The sequence below is a fragment of the Otolemur garnettii genome, unplaced genomic scaffold, assembly GCF_000181295.1.
Source record: "Otolemur garnettii isolate 467f Iridium unplaced genomic scaffold, OtoGar3 scaffold00073, whole genome shotgun sequence".
NCBI classification, from domain to species: domain Eukaryota; kingdom Metazoa; phylum Chordata; class Mammalia; order Primates; family Galagidae; genus Otolemur; species Otolemur garnettii.
Genome location: NW_003852468.1, coordinates 9,825,468 through 9,848,373, shown reverse-complemented (window position 1 = coordinate 9,848,373; position 22,906 = coordinate 9,825,468). Strand labels below are relative to the sequence as shown.

The following is a 22,906-nucleotide window of genomic DNA, read 5'->3' as shown; positions in this document are numbered from 1 at the left end:
AACTTAGTACCCCGATAGTCGTAACACGCTTGAAGTCTGCACAGCTAGTACTTAACTCTTAACATTGTTTGTTCTTCAGTTTTCTCTATCATTCTCATCTCTCTGACTAGAATAGATGAGATTGGCTCAGGAGGTGGCTCAAACGTGTATCTATCACTCTAGAAGGCCAAGGTGGGTCGATTGCATAAGCTCAGGGGTTTAGAGACCAGCCTGAGCAGGAGTGAGACCCCATCTCTACTAAAAATAAAAAAACTAGCCAGTTCATTGTAAGGAGTATCTGTAGTCTCAGCTACTCTGGAGGCTGAGGCAAGAGGATCTCTTGAGCTGAAGAGTTTCAGGTTGCTGTGAGCCGTAACACTACGTCACTCTACCCAGGGTCCCAGAGTGAGAATCTGTCTCAAACAAACAAACAAATACAATAGATAAGATTATCAAGTTTCTGATGACAGTGGTAATGTCATATTGCTGTGACTTCCACCATAACTGGAAGGGTGGTTAAAGTAAATACTCAGTAAATATTTAATTAGAAATAAACTAGTCTTATCTCCTAAGTTCTTGTGTTCAGGTGTCAAAAGACAGCATGTACAAAGGAACAAAAAGTTCTCTCTGCTTATAGGATTTAAAAACTTGTCATGCTTACCTCAAAAAGGAAGTGCTGGGCTTGGAAAAGATCTTTGCAACACGCAACTTGATGGTGGCACTGGCAGAGACAAAAATCTTTATTTCGTCATTTCCGAAACATAGAAGTGGTAATAGAAGCAAGCGAAATGTTCAGTCTTGGACAATTGCATCTCGTGACCAGAATTTTTCTCAAAAGGTAAATGAATTTACTATATGCTTTTAATCTAGATGAAATAATCATTCACCAAAAGAAAATGTGTTAGTGGTTTTCCATCATCTTGTGTCTTTTTATTCGAGGGGGGAAGGATTGTATTTAAATAGTTCTATTTGGTTGATGGATTTTATGGCAATCAGTAGGATTCTCCATGGCCGGACAAAACATGAAAAAGTATATATAGCGCTGTTTCTATTTTAATTTATGCTTCTGTCAAACATTTTAGATTGTTGTTCTCAAAGGGAAATGTGTTTCCTGCTTTTCTTGGCTTGGATTTTTGAGTAGCTATTTCCCTGTGTCATTGTGTGAACATTTTGTCTGTCAGGGTGGAGTGGCCTAACTTTTTCAGGGTAGCTATGGTAATACTTCTGTAAATTCAGAAGTACTGATGTGAAGGTCAGGATTTTACAGAAACCAATGATGGTGGCCTCTCCATCTGCCCAGTGATGAGGTCTACTTGATATTCTGTATAGTACCAACACAGATTGGTAAAATAGTTAGGAATATTTTATGGTACTCTGCGAAGAACACCATTGCCTTATAAATTACAAAAGAAGCCACCTCGGAGTACAGAGAAGCCCCCCTTAGTGTCAGGAGAGGTACCAACACATATTGGTAAAATAGTTAGGAATATTTTATGGTACTCTGCAAAGAACACCATTGACTTATAAATTACAAAAGAAGCCACCTGGGAGTCCAGAGAAGCCTCCCTCAGTGTCAGGAGAGGAATACAAGAAGAAGAAAAAAGAAAGAAAGAAAGAAAAATTACCAGTGCTGATCCTGCTGGGGACTGTGGGCTTCTTATTCTCATGGCTCAGACTTCTTGCCAAATTTTCCTGTTAGCCCCCGTCTTCTTATTTATTCTACATTGCATGACCTAAAAATGTTTGGTCACTGATAAGATACATAATAGTGTTGCCATTGCTGCTATTGTAACCAGTACATGGCAATGAGCTATTTTGAGAACTGAACAATTAAAACTATAAATCATTGATGAAATTTATTGTCTAAATTCCTTCGAAATATAGCAGAAATAGCAGAGCCAAAAAACGTTATCGTGGCTTTGCCTAAATATGAAGTCAAGTTATGGCCTTCTAAAAAACAATCAGGGATGCCTATAAAATTTTATGCATAAAAATGTCTACTTGGGGCGGACCCTGTGGCTTAAGGAGTGGGGCACCAGCCCCATATGCTGGAGGTGGTGGGTTCCAACCCAGCCCCAGCCAAAAAAAAAAACTGCAAATTATGGTAAATAATTGCGAAGAAATGTTAAATAAAAAAAAATTTTAAAGTCTGTTTAACTGTTATTTATTTAAATAAAAATGGAAACAATTGTATCAATAAGGGGGGAACTGATTAAGCAAGTTATAATACAGTGATATTGCGAAAAGACCTATCACCACTAACAATGTTATAAAAAGTTTTTTTTAACTTGCACTATGCATTTTAATTGGAAACATTAATACGGTTTAATGACTCATAATGAATTATAAAACTTTGATAGTTAAATTGCACTATCCCTTGAGATCTGAGATATTTATTCTGTTATTTATGTATACCTGAAAGAAACAACGTAACTCATGTTTTCTGTTCCACATTTCAGAGGAAGATTATGAAGACAGGGTCTGAACTATTTATAAGTCAAAACCCACCTAGGTTAGAAATGAAACTAAATCTATACACAGGTGTTTGGTAAGCGCATAGGTGGTTTAGCTTATATTTGGGGTAGACAGCAATTTAACTCATCTCACAGGAAATGAAAGCAGGTGCTGATCATGAAAACTCCAATTAATTATTTTTAGCAAGCCTCTTAATTTTTCTTTCCCCTGGTTTCTTATCTTCTATGCCTGAGTCTTGAACAGGTAACCACTTGAGAGGATGTCGGCCATAGATAGGCCAAGGAGGAAGTGTCAGCAAACATGAAAATGCAAATCCAGCCATAACTATACAGACAGTCCACCTGAAATACTCAGCCACGTACCTGTGGATAAATCCAACTGTCACAGAAAAAAGAATAATTCCCTGAAACATCTGTTCAGCCAGCTTCTGGCCCTTGTAGTCCATCTGCCTGGGCAGTGAACTCAGATGCTCCAACATGACTGACCGAGGAGGCGGGCAGCAGAGCGCACGCAGCCCTGCAGGAAGAGGACAACTGAGAATTAGCGGTCGTAGGTGCCCAGGTCAGGTCCTCCATGTTGCCTGGCTGGCCGGCCAAGCCGGAGAACATGGTGGCCGTCCCATAAAAAGTTTTTGTAGGAGAATTTATATGATAGAATGCTGAGTAAAAAAAGATAACATAACCTCTCATATAAAGAAATATCAGCCAGTTCTTTTAAGAAATGCATGGAAGTGTGACTAAAAGGAGAGATGCGAAAATATTAACAAGGGGTAGTAGGAGCTTGGGTGATTTTGCTTCTGCCTTGAGACACTTTATGCTTTTTGGTTTAAAAACATTTTTAAAAGAGGGGGGAGAAGGCTCAGCATCTGTAGCTCAGTGGTTAGGGCACTGGCCACATACACTGGGGCTGACAGGTTGGGCCTCTGCCCAGGCCTGCTAAACAACATGACAACAACAACAAAAAAAATAGCCCGGTGTTGTGGTGGGCGCCTATAGTCCCAGCTACTTGGGAGTCTGAGGCAAGAGACTCGCTTGAGCCCAGGAGTTGGAGGTTGCTGTGAGTTGTGATGCCACAGCACTCTACCCAGGGGGACAGCTTGAGGCTCTGTCTCAAAAAAAAAAAGAGTTTGAGTTTGCTTTGAGCTGCAATGCCACAGCACTCTACTGAGGGTGACAAAATAAGACTCTGTCTCAAAAAAAAAAAAAAAAAAGAGGGAAAATGTAGAGGATTAACATAACAAACAGAACCATTGCCTAGTCAAGGATATTGGCATACTTGAAAAGATAATAGGTGAATAGAAGTGTCTGATGGAGCCTAGAGGAAGAGCCTGCAAGAGTTAAGTTCACATGGCCCTGGCAGGGAAGAATAAGTTTCTTGCATCAGACCTGGATGATAGTCTGTATGAAAATCATCCATTCATCTTCTCTCATACTTTAGTTCAGCGCCTGCCAAGGTGGTTTTAAATGACATTTGTATAGGTTCTGATGTGTAGAATGTGCTGGTTACACCCCTGTGTTCCTTCTGTTATTTCAGTTTATACATCAGTCTCCTGTGAGTTGGTTGAGGAATCCAACAGACAATCCAGCAGTCGATTTGTGGTGTCCCATAAGATCAAGTTTCTGTACCGGCAAACCTGAGGGCTGACTACTGAGCTGCAGTAGCTACACCAGGTAAAGTCTGTGACCATTTTGGGCACTAGAACACACACAGTTTGCCTCTCTCTCATTGTTACTGTTCTTACACTATAGTCACAGCCCCAGCGTTGGCCCCTCAACTGTGTCTTCTTTCCAAGCTCTCTAAATGGTGCCTTTTCTATTCTCAGGGGAAGATAGCATGGGAGGAGGTCACTCCACACCTAAAACCAACAGAGATGAGTTCAGGACAGGAACTGAACAGGATCCTGTCTCACTGCTGAGTTAAAAGACCTAGAAATTGTGCTAGCCAAAGCTGTAAAGGGACAGCAGTGGCTGCTGCATTTCTAAAGTTGAAAGAATCAGATTTTAGCCTACTGTAGAATCTAATGCCAGGAGAATTGAAAGGAGGAAGCAGAGAGAGAACTGCCTGGCCCTCCAGATCGGAACTAAAAAAAAAAAAAAGTCTCTGTGTTTTCTATTAGACCCGCAGGCCAGTTTGCCAGAATCCTGTTCACTTTTCTCGCTGCTCTTTTATTTGTGGCATAGGCTGTGGGAAAATCTCTGTGGCAAGTCACTGTTAGTAGCTTGCTCTGCCAATAAACAAGCAAACCAGAAAAGCCAAGGTCAAATTCCCCAGGACTCTGGGAAATACTTGTTCCGTTTCTCCCTACCCTAGAGATCTCTGTTTGGGTCAAAGGAAGCATATCTTTCCAGGAGTTCCTACCAAAATCTTGGAGGAGGAAGACACATGAGATGTTTTCATTCATGAGAGGTACTCTAGGCTTGTACTTCTTTCATTTGTGTAGCGGATTGTTTTTAAAGTCCCAGTTCTAATTTTCATTCTAAAGGACTCAGGGTTTAAAAAGAAAAAGTATTCTCCTCTTTTATAGAGTTGCAGCCCCATTGTTACTCCATTGGTTGCCTGAGCAGGGCAGAGCACCTGAGGACACTTAAATTGGAAAGATTTCATGAGACATGGAAGAGACATTAATTTATTTCATGTTCTCTCCTAGGCAAAGGACGATTCATCTCCACCACACCAACCCCCATGACCAGGTCGACTACCTGGACTAGCTGGGCACCCTGTCTCTCTAATGTCACCAAGTAAATGATCGTTCTTGCATCCATTTCATTTTGTACCACTCCACATGGCGTTTGATTTTGTGTTGACAGCTTTGGCTTAGGGACTTAGGCGGGGGAGTCTAGGGAGAAGGGACCAGAAACAGTGAGAAGAACCAAATTCGTTTTTGACCTTAGGAATGTGATTCTTAACTTTGTGTTGCCCAAGCTCCAGGGCTTTTATGAATCCTCTAAGCCCATAGATAAAATTTGCTTATGGGTTCGGCACCCCTAGCACAGTGGTTATGGTGCCAGCCACATACACGGAGATTGGTGGGTTCCAATCGGGCCCGGGCCAGCTAAACAACTGCAACCAAAAAATAGCCAGGTTTTGTGATGGGCATCTGTAGTCCCAGCTACTTCGGAGGGCTGAGGCAAGAGAATCGCTTAAGCCCAAGAGTTGGAGGTTGCTATGAGCTATGATGCCATGACTACTCTACTGAGGGTGACATAGTGAGACTCTGTCTCAAAAAAAAAGATTTGCCTATGATCATTGTGTATAGGGTAGGAGGGATAGGATAGGCTACAGCTTTCATTGACACCTCAGGTGGATCTAAAACTCAAAAGCAAAATGTTGAAAATCAGTGGATGAGAGTTAAAGTCCATAACCAGTAGGAAAGCCATTTTAGGGGCTCATCTATACGTGGGAAAGGTTGTACTCTGGCCTTTAAGAGAGGCTTTCAAAAAGCCCAACAATTCATCTGTTCCCTCTCTTAGCCAAAACAGCAAAAATGATTTAATTCTGGCCTTTTCTGCTGGGGTTCTGCTGACACTGCTGCTGGTGGCACTTGTCTTCCTCATCGTAAAGGGCTACAGAAAATGTAAGCAGTCCCCAAGGAACGGGGCAGCCCTTCCCCCTCTGGCATTGGGAGGAGAGTTAACTATGAGTGAGTAATGGGAGGAGGTGGGGGGGGGGTGTTCCTGCCAGCCCACCCTCTTTGCAGACTGGGGACTCAGGACCTTGATTTCTCTTCCTCCCTATGTTCCCCACCCTCCAGCAATTCCTTCCTGCCCCACCCTTTCACCCAAGATTGAAGGGAGAGGTTCCCCTTTCATCTAGGCTCCATTGGTGAGATTTGTTCCTCTTTCTGACTCTTGTGGCAGGTCACCCCAGTCCCCAGGCCCTGGACCCTCGTTCAGGTCTTCCAGCCAAGGTAAGATGACCATGCTGTTTCCAAGACGCTAGAGGGCTACTGTCACTGGGCTACTGCCTCTACCCTAGACTAATAGTGTTGCTTTCTGGCCACTGAGCAAATGACTGAAGGGCTCTTTTTATCTCCTTGGGTCTTCTCTGACCAAAGCTTTCAGGTTGCTTCTAAGGATATATCTTCATCTCCAAATTGAACTTATTCATTCCTCCTTTCTCTTTCCCTGTAGCTTTCATCTGTCTCAGAGGAATCACTAAACTATGCCAGCATGACTTTCAAAATCTCAGAAGAAAAGGGCAATCACTTGACTGAGACTTGTTCTGCAGACTTGGACCCCATAGTCTATGCTCAAATTAAAGCAGAACACTCACCTTGCCTTTCCAGTGAGGCTTGAATCCAGATCTGCCTTTTCAGCACGCCATCCTCATACACTGTTTTCTTTTTTTTTCTTTAACAAATTTTGGACCACGACCTTTGTGAAACTGCAGTTAAGAGTTGTCTGGGTGTGACCTGGCGATGCTGGCCAGCAATTTTGAAGACCAATGGTCACTCTTTTTCCGAGCCAGAGAAAATATCACTGGCCCTCCCACTTTAACGGACAGCCTGTTAGCCCCTCAAGTGCTGAGACTGCCTCCCTCGTACCTTTCCGGAGCATGTGGTACAGAGCTTAGTGCACAGAGTATTCACCTAGCATCGTGGATCCACTTGGGAGGAGTCAACCAAATGAACCATCTATCAAGAACTTGAAATAAAGGCAAACCCTCCACAATGTTGGCTCTTTCTTCATCGGTTACCATCATCTTCTCCAGCAGTCAGGACCAAAAGTTCAGACCTCATCCAAAGCTAAAAAAATTAACAGGTGATAGTATGCTGAAACAAGGTGTGCAGGCGGGGCACAGTGGCTCCTGCCTGTAACCCTAGAACTCTAGGAAGCTAAGGAGGGTGGATTGCCTGAGCTCATGAGTTCTAGACCTGCATGAGCCAGAGCCAGAGTGAGACCTTGTCTCTCTAAAAAAATAGTTGGCATTGTGGTAGGCACCTTTAGTCCCAGCTATCTGGGAGGTTGAAGCAAGAGAATCACTTAAGCCCAAAAGTTTGAAGATGCTGTAAGCTGTGATGCCACGGCACTCTACTGAGGGCAACAAAGTGAGACTCTATCTCAAAATATATATATAAATTAAATTAAATTAAAGTCGTGCCATTAACTAGCTGCATTCACTTGGGCAAGTTTTTATTTAATATTTTTCTGAAACAGAATCTCACCCGGGGCAACAGGGTGAGATTCTGTCTCAAAAAAATATGAAATAAATTAAACAAACAAACAAATAAAGAGATATCCATAATGGTACTATATAAGACCCAAAGATAAAAATTCTTCTAAACATTAATTCCCTCAGATCCCAATGAACAAAAGCAATCCCATTAAAAATACCAAGAAGAGGCTCAGCACCCATAGCACAGTGGTTACGGCGCCAGCCACATACACTGGAGCTGGCAGGTTCGAACCCAGCCCAGGCCAACTAAACAAAAATGACAACTACAACCAAAAAATAGCTGGGCCTTGTGGCAGGCACCTGTAGTCCCAGCTCCTTGGGAGGCTGAGGCAACAGAATCACTTAAGCCCAAGAGCTTGAGGTTGCTGTGAGCTGTGATGTCACGGCACTCTACTGAAGGTGACAGAATGAGACTCTGCCTCTAAAAAAAAAAAAGATAACCATAGGTAACCATGTAGATAAAAATAAAATAGGATTCATATCTCATTTTTTATATCAAAATAAATTCCAGACATGTCAAAAATATAGCTATAAAAATTATAAAAATACCAGAAGAAGAGATAGGAGAATTTTTTTTTTTGAGACAAAGTTTCATTCTATTGCCCCAGGCAAGGGTGTCATGGCATCAACCTAGCTAACAGCAACCTTAAACTCTGGGCTCAAGCAATCTTCTTGCCTCCCTAGTAGCTGGGACTACAGACACCCACCACCAGCTTATATTTCTATTTCTAGTAAAGATGAGGTCTTGCTTTACTCAGCCTGACCTCAAGTGATCCTCTCACCTTGGCCTCCCAGAGTACTGGGATTACAGGCATAAGCCACCATGCATGCCAGACGATATAGCAGAATTTTAAAAATTATTTCCGAATGCTACATGCCTTTGAATGTATGACATAAAGCCCAGACTAGAAAGAAATCAACTTGGCTTATAAAATACCACTAAAAAGTCAAAGAGCTAATTTTTTTTTTTTTTTTTGGCTGGGGCTGGGTTTGAACCCACCACCCTCGGCATATGGGGCCAGCGCCCTACTCCTTGAGCCACAGGCACTGCCCGAACTGATTTTCTTTTTTTTTTTTAATTATTTATTGTTTTTTCTTAAGAGACAGGGTCTTTGTTGCTGGAGTGAAGTGGCATGGTTATAGCTCACTGAAATTAAACTTCAAGGCTCCTGTCTCAGCCTCTCAAGTAGCTAAAACTACAGGCATGATTCACCACAGCCAGATAATACTTGAATTTTTTTTTCTTTAGAGACAGAGTCTTACTTTGTCACCCTCGGTAGAGTGCTGTGGAGTCACAGCTCACAGTAACCTCCAGCTCTTGGGGTTAGGTGATTCTCTTGCCTCAGCCTCCCAAGTAGCTGGGACTACAGGTGCCCGCCACACGCCTGGCTATTTTTTTGTTGCAGTTTGGCTGGGGCCGGGTTTGAACCCACCACCCTCAGTATATGGCGCTGGCGCCCTACTCACTGAGCCATAGGCACTGCCCAATACTTGAATTTTTTATACAGATAAGGTCTCACTATGTTTCCCCAGCTGGTCTTGAACTCCTGGCCTCAGGTAATCCTTACACCTTAGCCTCTGGAATTACAGGTAATTCACTACCATGCCTGGCCTAATTTTCTTCATATATAAAGATCTTTTATAAATCAATAGGGGAAAAAAAGTCAGCAACAGAAAAAAGGGCAAAGGATGTGGTTGGACAATTCACAGAAAAGGTACATGACTGGCTCTTAAACAGATGAAAAGATACTCAACTTTACTCATAAGAAGATACATAGTAATTAGAACTACAATTAGATAATATTTTTCATCAATAAGATTGACAAAATTCTAAAGGTTTGCAAATTGTGTGGGCAAGATTGGGGGGCACCAAGACACACATACACTCCTGGTGGGACAGTAAGCTGGCACAAGTACTATGGAAGGCAATTTGGCAGTAGCTAACAACATTTAAATTCTGTTTCTTAACTTGCAAGTAGGGTAAGATACAACAATAAAATAAATTCTATTTCTAAGAAAGTATCCTGCTTAAATGTGTGGCAAATTACCCATATAAGTTTGATTATAGCAGTCATCAAATTGGCTAAAACCTAGGGTTTTTTGGTTTTTTTTTTTTTTGCAGTTTTTGGCCAGAGCTGGGTTTGAACCCTCCACCTCTGGCATATTCAGCTGGCACCTTACTCCTTTGAACCACAGGCGCCGCCCTAAAACCTAGGTTTATTAACACTCAGAGCACTGTTCTCAGCACTTGGCATTTATCCATGGAATTCTCATGGAACAGTACGGGATTATAGTCATTATTCTTATTTTAGATACAGAAATGGAGGCACAGAGAAAGTAGGTTACTCAAGTTCACACTTCCAGAGAGTTGAAACAGTGGAAGATTGGGGAACAATCCTCAAGATCTACTGAGAGGAGACTGGTCAGTGGAGCACAATGCAGCCATTAAAAGGAAGTAGCCTTGTGTGTGCTAATAAAAGGTTTCCAGGATACATTGCTAAATGAAAAGTATAAGTTCCTGAACAGACTTCTGAGTGTGCTCACCTCACACACAAGAGAGAATATATCCATGTATAAAACTGATTGTGTGTGTGTCTGTGTGTGTATTTGTGTATCTCTAGAAGAAAACACAATTAACTGGTCTTAGAAGTTGCCTCTGGGGAGGAGAACTTGGAACCTCAGAGACTGAGAATCAGGGGTGGGAAGGAGGTATGTTTTTCTTAAAGACACTTTATATGGGCTCAGCGCCCATAGCACAGTGGTGAGGGTGCCAGCCACATATACCGAGGGTGGCGGGTTCAAACCCAGCCAGAGACAGCTAAACAACAATGACAACTGCAACAAAAAATAGCCGGGCATTGTGGCAGGCACCTGTAGTCCCAGCTACTTGGGAGGCTGAGGCAAGAGAATCGCTTAGGCCCAAGAATTTGAGGTTGCTGTGAGTTGTCACGCCATGGTACTTTACCAAGGGTGATAGTGAGACTCTGTCTCCAAAAAAAAAAAAAAGACACTTTCCATGACATTTACCATGTTGAAGATCTTCTTGAAGATCTTCAGGGTGCCCAAGACCTCCTGTTCCCATTCCCTACCTGAATCCTGAACCAACTGAGAAAAAAGAAAAAGGACTCATCAGATAGAGACCAGAATATCATCTTTATTATGAATCCACATATAGTCAACAATGGAGAATATGGTTTGTACAGTAGCTGCAAAGAAAGGGGCTCCTGAATACTGAACTTCATTACTGACACTAGACCAGAACACATCCCCTCCCGTCCCCACAGCCAATTCAGTGTTTCTGCCTGCTCCTAGGGAGTTGTAGAAGTCACGTGCACTTTGAAAGCTGCACCCAGAGGATTAAAAAAGGAAGGAGAAGGGGCTAAGTTCCTGCTTCCAGTCTCCCAGGTGGGATCTCTCTACCTCCTCCGGGAGTCATTGAGGAGCGTTGCCCTAATGGAGCTCCATCTACAGGTGAGGAAGCAGGAATGAGAGAGAGGCATTCACTTCCAATATCTTTTTAAAATCTATTAAATAATATCTTTTAAAATTTAAAGTAAGGCCACACCTGTAGCTCAGTGGGTAGGGTGCCAGCCATATACGCCAAGGCTGGCGGGGTTGAACCCAGCTTGGGCCAGCTAAAGCAATAATGACAACTGCAACAAAAGAATAGCCAGGCATTGTGGTGGGCACCTGTAGTCCCAGCTACTTGGGAGGCTGAGGCAAAAGAATCGCTTAAGCCTGAGAGTTTGAGGTTGCTGTGAGCTGTGATGTCACAGCACTCTACCGAGGGTGACACAGTGAGACTCTGTCTCAAAAAAAAAAAAGTTAAAGTGAGGAAATTAAATTTCAAGGAGATGAATATATCCAATGTCACCCAGCTAGTAAATGGCAGAACTAAATTTTAAATCAAGTCCTCTGGTTTCAAATTCCTTGCATCTTGCCTCCACACCAAACTACCGCAAAGTGTCAGGAAGTCTTGAGAGTCAAAGTCAGGTGATACCATCTAGAGAGCACGTTCTTTCCGAGGGAGAAAGCAGCTGCTCCTGGCAGTTGGATTTTGAAGGGAGAACACAGTGGAAGAGGGTTTGCTGAAGGAGTAGGCAGCAAAAGGTCTAGGAGAAAGACAGGTTTAGGGAAATAGCCTGGTAAAGAGGCCTGACCGCAAATAGAGCAGCCGCCGGCCCCACGAGGGCAGCAGAGACCCAGGAACCATCTTCTCCCGTTGGTTGTGGAAAGCACACCCAGGGAGGCCTCTGACATGAATCAATTCTGCTAACCCTGCAGCTAGAGGCCATATGAGCTTTCCAATTCAGAGCCAATGTCTTTCTTACCAACGTAGCTACAAGAGTAAGAGTAAGCTTTGCCCCATAGCCATCCACTTGCATGAAATATCAGGTCAATTTCTCTTCCCTCTTGTTTTCTTGAAGCTTCTCATTCTTAACAGTATAACTCTAAACAAAAATCTTACTTTTTTTTGTTGTCTCTCTATAATGAGAATTGGCATGCAACGAGCCTTGCTGGAGGATAAAAAGAATAATTAAATAGCTGACCACAGATTCAAAGGTTTTTGCTAGGTAGGGACATAAAAAAGACCCTTGCATCATGGAATCAACCTGTAGAATTCTCAGGAGAAACAATTCTCCAGACAATGTGAGTGCAAGTCTTCCAAGACTTTTACAGGTGTCTTTATCTACTGCGGAAGATCTGGCATCTTGACTTCTATAATACAATGTTCTGCCTGAGGACAGGTCCCAACTGGATTACTGTTTGCAGAACCAGTGAGCTAGTGACCCCTTCGTGTAAATTCAGCTATAAGGGAGCGATTGGGGTTGTTTTGTGGCTGATGAAAAGAAAGCACTTTTGATGTTGTTTAATGCCAGTCTCAGAGACTCTGGCAGGGTAGGGGCTGCATGGAGTCACAGAGGTATGGTGTCGGTACCCTCATCCCTTCCCATCAGGCTGTTGAGTAGCAGTGAGTTCCATCCCTATGGAGAGAGGGGTCAGGTGGAAGCTGAAGGAACTGTGTTCAGGAAGGACTCAGTGACATCTGGGTTGAAATACACAGGGCACGTGCAGGAGCACGTCAACAGACCCTCCTGTTCAGTCCTGCTCAGTCCTGCTCTGAAAACAGAACCACTTGAGTTTCCTGAGGGAACCACTTGAGGACTGAGACTGGTCAGCGCACTAGAAGAAGCCACAGCACTTAGAAAGGCAGGCTTCTGATGAGGGCAGCATAGGCAGTGGAGGGAAAGGCCTGGAAACTTCCAGAAATAGGAGGAGAGATACCATAGAGGGAGATAGGGTGGAGATATGTAGGTGAGAGCTAAGAGTGGTAGTATTTCTGGCATTAATGGCAATGAAACGTGTACGCACAGCTGCTGATGCCTTGATCTTGATTTACACTTCCTTATGTGATAGAATATTTTGTTTACTTTATCATACCTTGGTTTCTCATTGATCAAAGGCAGCATCCATTCAGTCTGCTGACAGATTCCCAGAAAGGATGTGATTTATGGCCTGTACGGTTTCTCCCAATAGAATCTGGGAACCACCTATTTAGTCTATCTCCACTTCTTTGGGTGGGACAGCATTTAATACCAATTCATAAATGAGTTGGAATATTATACTTTTAAAAAACTTTTCGAGAGGCTCAAGTGGCTCAAGTGGCTAAGGTGCCAGCTACATACACCAGAGTTGGCTGGTTTGAATCCAGCTGGGGCCCACCAAACAACAATGACAACTACAACCAAAAAATAGCCAAGCATTGTGGCAGACACCTGTAATCCCAGCTACTTGGGAGGCTGAGGCAAGAGAATCGCTTCAGCCCAAGAGTTGGAGGTTGCTGTGAGCTGTGATTACACAGCACTCTCCCCAGGGTGACAGCTTGAGATTCTGTCTCAAAAAAAAAAAAAATCCTTTTCCAGAAATACTTCCCTAGTAATATCCTGGGAGAAGTTAGTCATACCTTGGAGTTCATTCAACACTGGTTGGGAATTTATTGGCTAAAGAAATACAAGTGATTTCCTGGGCCCCCGACCCGTATTCTGTAAGATCTTGAGATGTTATTTGATTGGAGCCTTGCTCAGGCGTGGTCTATCATACATAGCTTCTCTGACTACCACTGTTGTTACCTAGCTGCAAATGATGGCTGCCAAGCTTAGTGGGTCCTTCAGAATGCCTCAGAGATCAAAATCAGTCCCCGAGATGTGGGCCAGTTGTCATGGTGATTCTATTGTAGCATCACTTTATTTATGAACTAAATAAAAGAAATCTTCAGTCACATCTGTTCAGCATGAACCATTTCCTTTGGAGTTTGAATGGGCACGTTTTCCTTTGGAGTCAGGACACATGAGAGGGGCTTCAAAGAGTTTCCTACTTTGTTGGGGAAGAGAAAGAGAAAACTGAATTGAGATCTATTGCCTATTTTTACCATATGTTTCTACAGCAAAAGTTGCAAACTCTACCATGGGGATTTCCTGAGAATGAAACATCAAAGTTTTTTTGTTGTTATTATTGTTTTCCAGCGCTGAAATCAGATGTCATTACAGCAAGGCGCTAAAGAAAATAGCTAAGTTTGGTTCACCTCTCACCAAGTTTTGGTGATCTGAACACAGCTGGACTGTTTTAGAACCCAAGAATGTCAAAGTTAGAAGGGACCTTGGTTAAGGCTGCCTTTTGTCAGTTGCTAGAGTTTGAGGAAGCAGGCCACCGCTGAAAAAGGGCCTACTACTCCTTGCTAAAAAGGAACAGCATGGGTCTACTGTCTTATTTTTCATAGCGCCATGACTCTAGCTGGCAATTTTACATGTGGGTGTTGACGTGTGATGGTTTGTCTTCCTCCCCTTCTGCATTATAATTTCCCTAAAGATAGATACAGTAGCTTTTATTCATCTTTGTACTCCCTAGCATCTAGCTAGCATGGTCCTTGTCTGTTGAATGAATGAATGAAAGATTAAGGATCCTGGAGAGAATGAGAATGAAGTCTTCAGTTTCTAGAGGAAAAAAATAGGCCCAGAAAAGTATAGAGTTCACCAAGGTCATGCCTTAAAGAAATGACAATGATTTTAGCAAAGAACTAGACCAAAATTGTGTCCCAAAGGGAGGGGTCTTTGGCAAACCTGGGAAACGCACTGCTTTGTCCACATGCCCACCTCCATATTCCCAAAGATCCCAGAGGACAAAAGGTGAAGACCTCCCAGCCTCAGCTCAGAGTTCAGATTCTTCCAGCTATGGACCCTTGTGTGTCATCAACAGGTGTTCCTAGGGTATTTTCTCTCTCCTTCTCTGAAATGTTGTTTTTCTACATTTCCACCTGCCGGGGAGGTTGGAGTTGCTCTGTGATTACACCTGCACTCTTCCCATTGCCTCCGGCATATCTGAGCCTTAAATAGAAAGAAGCAAAAAAACTATTGGTGAATAGCAGCACTTGTGTCTGACGTTCTTTCTGCTCTGTGCACACTTCAGAGGTTAGCAAAGCCACCACATGGGGGCCCAAAGGGTTCTCTAGATGATAAGGCCAGCCATTGTGTCTCTGATGCCATCCCAAAGGGAAAAGTGGACAAATGCACACAGTCCCTTCTCTACGTAGAATGAGAAGACCTAAAGACCAGGCAAGGGTGGGGCACACAACTCAAGACAGAAGAATCAAGGAGGGGACTTACCAAGGATGTGGGGATCGCAGAAGCTTGGTTGGTTTTTTGGCTTCTAGCCGGGCCTTTACCTGTAATCACCCAGAGGAAAAAAGAGACACAAAGCTAAAGGGTCACTTTTTTGAGTCAAGGCACAGCTGAGACCCTCAGACCTGTCCTCTTCTACATTGACCTTTCTCCAGGAGATCTTTCTACCCCTGCTTACTCAGGGGTCCTGGAATATCCTTCCTTTGACAGGAGCTTTGGATCCTAGTTCCTCCAGGTGAGCAAAAAGTTTCAGTCAGAGCATAACGCTGCCCCTCAAAGTCTGTGTGCTGGGGAGGCAGGTAGCCCTCAGACAGGGAACCTGCAGTGTGCTTATCTCAGGGCCTCCTCCCTTGCTGATCTATACATTTAGCCACTTAAGGAAGACACAAGTTTCCCTCTGTCCTTCCAATGATGCCTTTGTCACCACGACGCAGGTGTCTTCCCCATAAGCTGGCTGCATTGGTCTGCAGAAGACCAGGCAATAAAAGGAAGATCACATCCACTCACTTGACAGCTGCTCCTTGACCTCTTTCATCTTCTCTAATTCCTGCCTGTCCATCCCCTCCCCTCCCACCTCCAAATGGCCACTTACCCCTCCTATTCCTTTGACTTCTCCTCCTTTTGGACAAATGACTAATTATAGAGATGATCCCCAAACCCGTGATCAGTATGCAAATGATGAGAATGGATGTCCTAGAAGGAATCACAGCAGAGTTGGTGTCCTTTCGGGTCTCTGCTCTGGACACCCCTCTTTGGGATCAGCATCCTCAGCCCCCACCCAGTTACAGTAGCTCCTGGCAACTGTAGTCCTTTAGAGTCCCTGTCCCTGGGACCACACTTGATTAACCCTGGTGAGCATCAGACCAAGCTGGGCCAAGGAGCTCCTTCCTCAGAAATTAAGAGGAAATTGGGAGCAGGCGAATCCAGTCTCAGCCTGGTCAGGCTCCTGAATGGGGGAGAAATAAACTCAGAAACAGTAAATGGTGCCTTGTTCTGTGGCAAGAAGAAAAAAATATATACGTGTGTGTGTGTGTGTGTGTATAGTAGAAGACACAGAGAAAGAAGCAAACACACTTAAGAGTAGCAGATCAGAAACAGAGATGAAGTCCTGAAGACAATTTTTCCCCCGATAATTGCTCTTGATATTTTCTGAGGATGGCCACATCCCTGCTCCTGCATTTTTCTCCTTTCAAAAAATGTTCACTTTTAATTAGAGAGCATTTTTGCTGATTACAGCCAAGGATCCTAAACTATATCCCCTCTGAAAGAAAGCAAATAATCACATCAAGGATATGTAGCTGGGGTAGAGAAACAATGTGCCACTGGAAAGTGGCAGGTGCACAAATTAATTGTCACGTTGTGTTGCTGTTGCCCACCCCTCCAAACTGATTTGTCTCCTAAGATTATGACTCACCTGGAGCGATCCCCCTTGTGGACCATTTTGGCAGCCCGGCAGCTTCTGTTCTTGTTGCCTGAATCAAAAAGGATTTGGTGAGAGTCAGATAAGGCCCACAACCCAGGAACTTCCTCAGCTGCTTCTCTGCCTGCCATTCTCTCAAGATAAGGAGTGCGCAGGCTGACTTCAGGGCAAAGCTGAGGTGTCACGTACAGGTGTATAAATGTGCCCCGCATGGGGAACAGGTCGAGACAGAGCGGGGACCCCTCTTATAGGCCTGCCACCTCCACAAGCATGGTAATAAAAGAAAGCTCTGGAGTCCTTTCAAGAGAAATTCCAGGTATCTACCTAGTTAGCCTTAAAAAGCAAATGAGCAGGGTGGCGCCTCTGGCTCAAAGGAGTAGGGCACTGGCCTCATATACTGGAGGTGGCAGGTTCAAACCCAACCCTGGCCAAAAACTTAAAAAAAAAAAAAGTAAGTGAGCAACCTGATGAGCAAGAAGATACCAATAACAGTCCCCAAGCAAGCCAGCATCATCAGGTGTTTTCATTCCCTATGGAAATTAATAGGGACCTTCTTAACATATTTTTATTTCATACTATCCCACCAGATGGGAAATGCCAATCTACTCTCACATATAGCCCAGATAAAGGAGAATAAGGACTAAACTCTCTGACCACCATTCTGTGTTCTAAGTTTCTTCTTGAAGGGTGTGGAGAAAATCACTCCCATGGCCCAAACCGATGTATAACCTCCATGTATTTATTGGTTTTCATTTTGCCTTCAGCTTCCGCTTCCCAAAAGTGTACCCCTGCCTTTAAAAACCCTTGCCTATGTGCCATCCAGGAGTTCTTTGCCTGACACCATGCAATAAATGCTCCCTTTTTCCTGCTGCAAATCTTGGCATCAGTGTCTGCTTTTACTGCACCACACAAGCAGCCCCCAGTTGTTTGATAACAATTCATTGACCACTCAGATGGGATAGCAGTCTCAAGTGGGCAGCAGCTGCCTGAGCAGTTTTACTCAGGGACTGAGCTGTGCATTTGGCTGCTCACAGGCTTTGCTGGCCCATGGCACTTTCACTGTGCAGCGTCAGAAACAGGCATGTGGTTTTCTTGGGGCTCAGTTCCCATTCTCTGCCAAGGCTAGCCACAGAAACTAGAATCCCTCTTCCCCATGGAAGGTCACAAGAACCAGAATCCCTTTTCCCCCAAACCAGCCATCAAACCTAAGAATATTATTCTCTCTCCAACCTTCAGTGTAAAAACCAGCCATAATAAATGATCTTACCTACCTTATTCAACTATAGGTCATAAGACACCCCCCCCTGCCCATTTTAGAGAGTGTCCTGCCCCACACCCAGAAGGACATATGCTAAGAGAGGCCAAGAAGAATCTAGACGGACAGGCCTTGCTGGGTTTCCCTACTTAGTCTGTTAGCATTATTAGGTCACACTTTTGTCCAATTTGTATTTCTACACATGCTATTCATACTTTGTTGAACCTAAGCATTAAAACACACTTTTCCTGTATACTTGGGTCTTCATTCTGCAGGCTCCCTGTGTGTGTGTATATATAAATTAAATAAATTGATTTTTTCCTATTAATCAATCTGGCTCATGTCAGTGATTTTTTCTATTAATCAATCTGCTAAGGACCTTGGTCCCTACAGTTGGGAAGGATGTCTTAGGTAAATGGTGTATTTGTGTGTTGGCACCAAGGTATTCTCCCTTTGGACACTTGGCTCTTCTTCATTACAGCATCGGATTTCATAAGGGATTACCCCCTAAAAGAGTGGAAGGTTTTACCAGATGAAGCGGGTCTGGCCTCCTGTCACTGTCAGCCAATATGCCGAGATGGGGATAGATCTACCAAACTTTGTCAGAAGGCTGGGATTCTGGAGAACAGTGAAAGTAGCCTCTCCAAGACTGTTCTGTTCTTCCATTTCCCAAATCACAGTTTTATACATGAAAGTTCAAAGCAAAAAACCACGTTAGCCCTTATCTTAAACAACAATAATGGGCATAACCAAAAAAACAAACCAAAAAAAATCATACAATCCATGACCCATAAGAAACAATAATCAACATAACCCATGACCCAAAACAACATTCCAATTCAAAAGTTAACCTCCTCAATCAACTGCCCAAACTACTCAAGATATACATGTTTAGGTTAAAGGTGAATTTACAAAACAGCAAGAATGGGGGACATGAGGTGAAGGTCACATAGGACCTAAACTGACCAGAATAGCTGTGTCGTCTCAGCCCCAACCTGACTGACTCCATCTTATTCTCAATATATGTGCTCTCAAAGGGACCATGACCTTGAGAAATTCTATTTTATTTGCTTAAAACTGTTTCTGGTTTTGAAATTCTGAGTTGAGTGGCCTGGTGTCTGTCAATGTCTGTGGTCATCCTGCCATGTCTCTTCGGGGAAGCCTGAAGGAATCCATGGCAGAAAGCAGCTCAGTGGCCTGACCTGCAGGGAGGAACCGTTTTGCCTACTTCACCTGTTAAAACTTCACCAAGTTTAAACTCAGACACTAGCAGAGTAATGGCACTTGTGTCCATGTTACTTGCATAGTATAACTTTGTCTCAGCTGACATCGGAAATGCTCATTTAGTTCCTCCTTTATAGCCTATTGAGGTATATTTTGCAGAATCATATCTTTTGCCTAAAACCTATGAAAGAAAAAAATGACTTTCTCTGGCAATGGTCAAGCAGAGTGATCCAAGCTCCACTCATCTGGGAGTCAGGGTAGAAAGAATTCAGGACCCAACAAGCCAGCAAAGGGGTAAAAATTCCCCAGTCAGGATCCCAGCTTTTCTCCCTCTGTGGAATCTGGTTGAGCAGACAGTAAAAAAAAAAAAAAAAAAAAAATCCCTGTTTGTCTCTTCTGCAAGATTTTAAGTAACAAAAAAAAAAAAGATTTGTGACCAGTTTGGGGGTATGGCAACTCTAATGTAAATATTCATTCTCTTTGATCCCTCTCCTCCCAGTAACAGCTTCTTTTTCTTTGTCCATGATCAGTCATGTCATACAGAGGGGTTCCAGCTGAGTTCACTCTCGAACCTTACGTCCTTGAGGACTTGACCTATGACCAAGTGAGCGTGTTCTCTCTTGGTGTCTACACCTGGGGTAGCGGGGGTGGCTTTTAGGTCAGGCAGCCAGTCTGAAAATGGCTGGAAATCTGAGACTTTTTATTTCCCCTTCACACTCTTAGGAGAATTTGTCTATCTTAGCTTATTTCTGATGGTGTGGGGGGAGATCTTGGGAGGTGCATCTTCCTTTGGAAAGGCTATCAGATTAGGTCACTATTAGAATAAATATACTGATGGAAATTCAATTGTCAATGGCCAGAAGATAAATCCATTAAATTAGATTCCTGAGATTTTTCAAAAAATAGATTTCAGAGATCTCTTATTCTAAACAGTTGCCTTATTTGTGTTGATTTGAAAAATTAAATTAAAAAAGGATACATAATACACAGTAGTGTCTTAGCCTTTCAAAAAAGCAAAATTTTGGCATGAAACGATGTTGAACCTTTTTGCATGGTCAAACTTTCAATTCCAGGCAAAATTCACCAGGATGGCTGTTTAAAATTGCATGCTTTCACCACAATTAGGGTTTGATTTCTGATCAGAAAACTAGTCTTTTTGGTATCATAGTTGTATGATTTTTGACTTTTTATAGTACCCACTTACTGATCTTTTCCCCTTCCATGGACGGCTTTGGAGTTCCTGCATTCTTCCATCTATGGTAAAATACAGGGTTTGGAGTCTTTGTGTATAGATAGTTACCTGAGAAATTGAGACACTCTAGAAAATTTGCCCAAACAGAAATGTGAATTGTACTCCAATTGTGGCTAATGAAACTTTCCTTTATTTGAGCTGTCTTTGGGTTTGTTCCAGATCTTATGAGGACTGCCTTACATCTCTTAAGAGATGCCTTATGCATCCTCGATTAAGTTCTAACTGTGAGTAAGGCTTTGGTTTCACTTGGGAGGGTATCCTTGGCAAAGGTTGTCTGTAGTAAGTCACTTAAGAGGGAACCTTTCATAGAAAAAATTCAAAAGCCAGAAATAGACTCAGCGCGTAGCACAGTGGTTACAGCACCAACCACACACACTGAGACTGGCGGTTTCAAACCCAGCCTGGGCCAGGTAAACAACAATGACAATTGCAATAAAAAATAATAGCCAGACGTCATGGCAGGCACCTATAGTCCAAGCTACTTGGGAGGCTGAGGCAAGAGAATCGCTTTAGCCCAGGAGTTTGAGGTTGCTGTGAGCTGTGACGCCACAACACTACCTCGGGTGACATAATGAGGCTCTGTCTCAAAAAAAAAAAAAAAAGCCAGAAATAATCAGTTGTTTCTCCCAGCTAAAATCTGCATGGGAAGAGATTTAAAAGGATTTTTTTTAGAGACCTGTGATCAGAAGTCAGCTTAAATAAAGGCTGATATCCAAGTTGTACCATAAAAAATAACTAAACCCAAAACTTGTACATGCTCGATGGCTGACAAGTCACTAGCTGAGGGTAGTTGTTTACAGTAAACAGTTGTTACTCCAAGTGTTTATGTAAGAGAGGGCCCAGTTCAAGCACGTAGAGAAATGTCTTTGTAACAAAGTGTACTGTAAAAGCATCACGTGTCCTGGTCCCAACAGCATTTGTCTTTGGGCTGAGATTCACTGTTGGTTCTGTCCTAAGCTCAGTGGTCCAGTTGAAAACCAGAATGAATTAAAAAGCCACCTACCTAGCTAGCTTGGTCCTCAAAATTCAACATTTTGATAGTTGGCTTTTCATTTTTAAAAGATTTTCAAATTTCTTTTAGACCCATCTGTATCTCTCTTTATCAAATTGATTTGATACATGCTTAATTTGCCTTTGAGCTTATAAAGACATAAAAAATTATGGTTTCTGTTAAGGGAAAAGTAATTTTGTCTAGTTTAGAGGTTTTTAAAGATAGTTTTACTTTTTTTTTTTTTTTTCTTTTTGGAGACAGAGTGTCACTCAGTCACCCTGGGGTTGAGGGCCCTGGGATCATAACTCATAGCAACCTCAAACTCTTGGACCCTACCAATCCTCTTGTCTCAGCTTCCTCAGTACTGAGACTACAGGCATCTGCCACAATGCTCCGCCAGTGTTTCTATTTTTAGAAGGGATCTTGTTTTGCTCAGACTGGCCTCGAACTCCTGAGCTCAGGCGATCCACTGTCTCAGCCTCCCAGAGTGCTGGGATTACATGTGTGAGCCACCGCACCTGGCCTGTTATACATTTAAATAATTAAGCTGGGAGTGGCAGTGGCTCACGCCTGTAGTTCTACCACTTTAGGAGGCCAAGGCAGGAGGATCACTTGAGGCCAAGAGTGCAAGACCAGCCTGAGCAACATAGCCAGACCCCATCTCTGCAAAAATAGAAAACTTAACCAGTTATGGTGGTGCACACCTGTCCTCCCTGCTACTCAAAACCAAGGTAGGAGGATGACTTGAGCTAGGGAATTTGAGGTTGTAGTGAGCTATGATGGTGCTACTGCACTATGGCCTTGGGCAACAGAGTAAAAAACTCTGTCTCAAGAAAAAAAAAATTTTAATGATAAAACTAAATGAATATAAAAAAGTTTTTAAAGAAAGAATGAAAATGATTAGAGGTTATAAAAGATTTATAAAAACCCCATTTCATGTAGTAAGATCTTATTGTGATTGGATAGATCCACTTGAGAATTTATTTATTTATTTATTTATATTTTGAGACACAGTCTTAAGCTGTTGCCCTGGGTAAAGTGCTGTGGTGTCATAACTTACAGCAATCTCCAACTCTTGGGCTCAAGAGATCCTCTTGCCTCAGTTTTTCTATTTTTGGTAGAGGCAGTGTCTTGCTTTTGCTCAGGCTGGTCTCGAACTCAGGAGCTCAAGCAATTCACCAGCCTCGACCTCCCAGAGTGTTAGAATTACAGATGTGAGCCACCACACCCAGCCTCTGCTTAAGAATTTATTAAAATTAACTTTAATGTTGGCAATATATGAATATAAAAGTAAAATTTCATTTTCTCTCTTTTGAATAAGATTGTTTTTTCCTCCAAGACAGAGCCTCAAGCCGTCACCCTGGGTAGAGTGCTGTGGCATCACAACTCACAGCAACCTACAACTCCTGGGCTCAAGCGATTCCCCTGCCTCCGCCTCCCAAGTAGCTGGGACCACAGG

The 22,906-nt window shown here is 43.0% G+C and overlaps 3 protein-coding genes across 3 annotated transcripts in view; 1 reads left to right on the top strand and 2 right to left on the bottom strand.

Moving 5' to 3' along the window:
* Positions 1 to 2,623: 2,623 nt before the first annotated feature.
* LOC100962689 (signal peptidase complex subunit 1-like) lies at positions 2,624 to 2,991 on the bottom strand. The gene has a single exon (XM_012807643.2). The coding sequence runs from the start codon at positions 2,930 to 2,932 to the stop codon at positions 2,624 to 2,626; it is 309 nt and encodes a 102-aa protein (XP_012663097.1). The 5' UTR covers positions 2,933 to 2,991.
* Positions 2,992 to 5,236: 2,245 nt separating this feature from the next.
* CUNH1orf162 (chromosome unknown C1orf162 homolog) lies at positions 5,237 to 7,114 on the top strand. The gene is made up of 4 exons (XM_023515470.1): positions 5,237 to 5,241; positions 5,823 to 6,028; positions 6,312 to 6,361; positions 6,585 to 7,114. Exons 1-4 carry the CDS (start codon positions 5,237 to 5,239, stop codon positions 6,747 to 6,749), a joined length of 426 nt encoding a protein of 141 aa, XP_023371238.1. The 3' UTR covers positions 6,750 to 7,114.
* Positions 7,115 to 13,945: 6,831 nt separating this feature from the next.
* The window catches only part of ADORA3 (adenosine A3 receptor), a 23,546-nt gene continuing 14,585 nt past the window's right edge, over positions 13,946 to 22,906 (bottom strand). The window contains exons 4-8 of the mRNA XM_023515496.1: positions 19,214 to 19,222; positions 16,720 to 16,777; positions 15,898 to 15,998; positions 15,291 to 15,349; positions 13,946 to 14,001 (exon numbers count right to left, since the gene is read on the bottom strand). Of these exons, the coding sequence (XP_023371264.1) occupies positions 13,990 to 14,001; positions 15,291 to 15,349; positions 15,898 to 15,998; positions 16,720 to 16,777; positions 19,214 to 19,222 (239 nt within the window). The 3' untranslated portion in view covers positions 13,946 to 13,989. The remainder of the gene's footprint in view (positions 14,002 to 15,290; positions 15,350 to 15,897; positions 15,999 to 16,719; positions 16,778 to 19,213; positions 19,223 to 22,906) is intronic.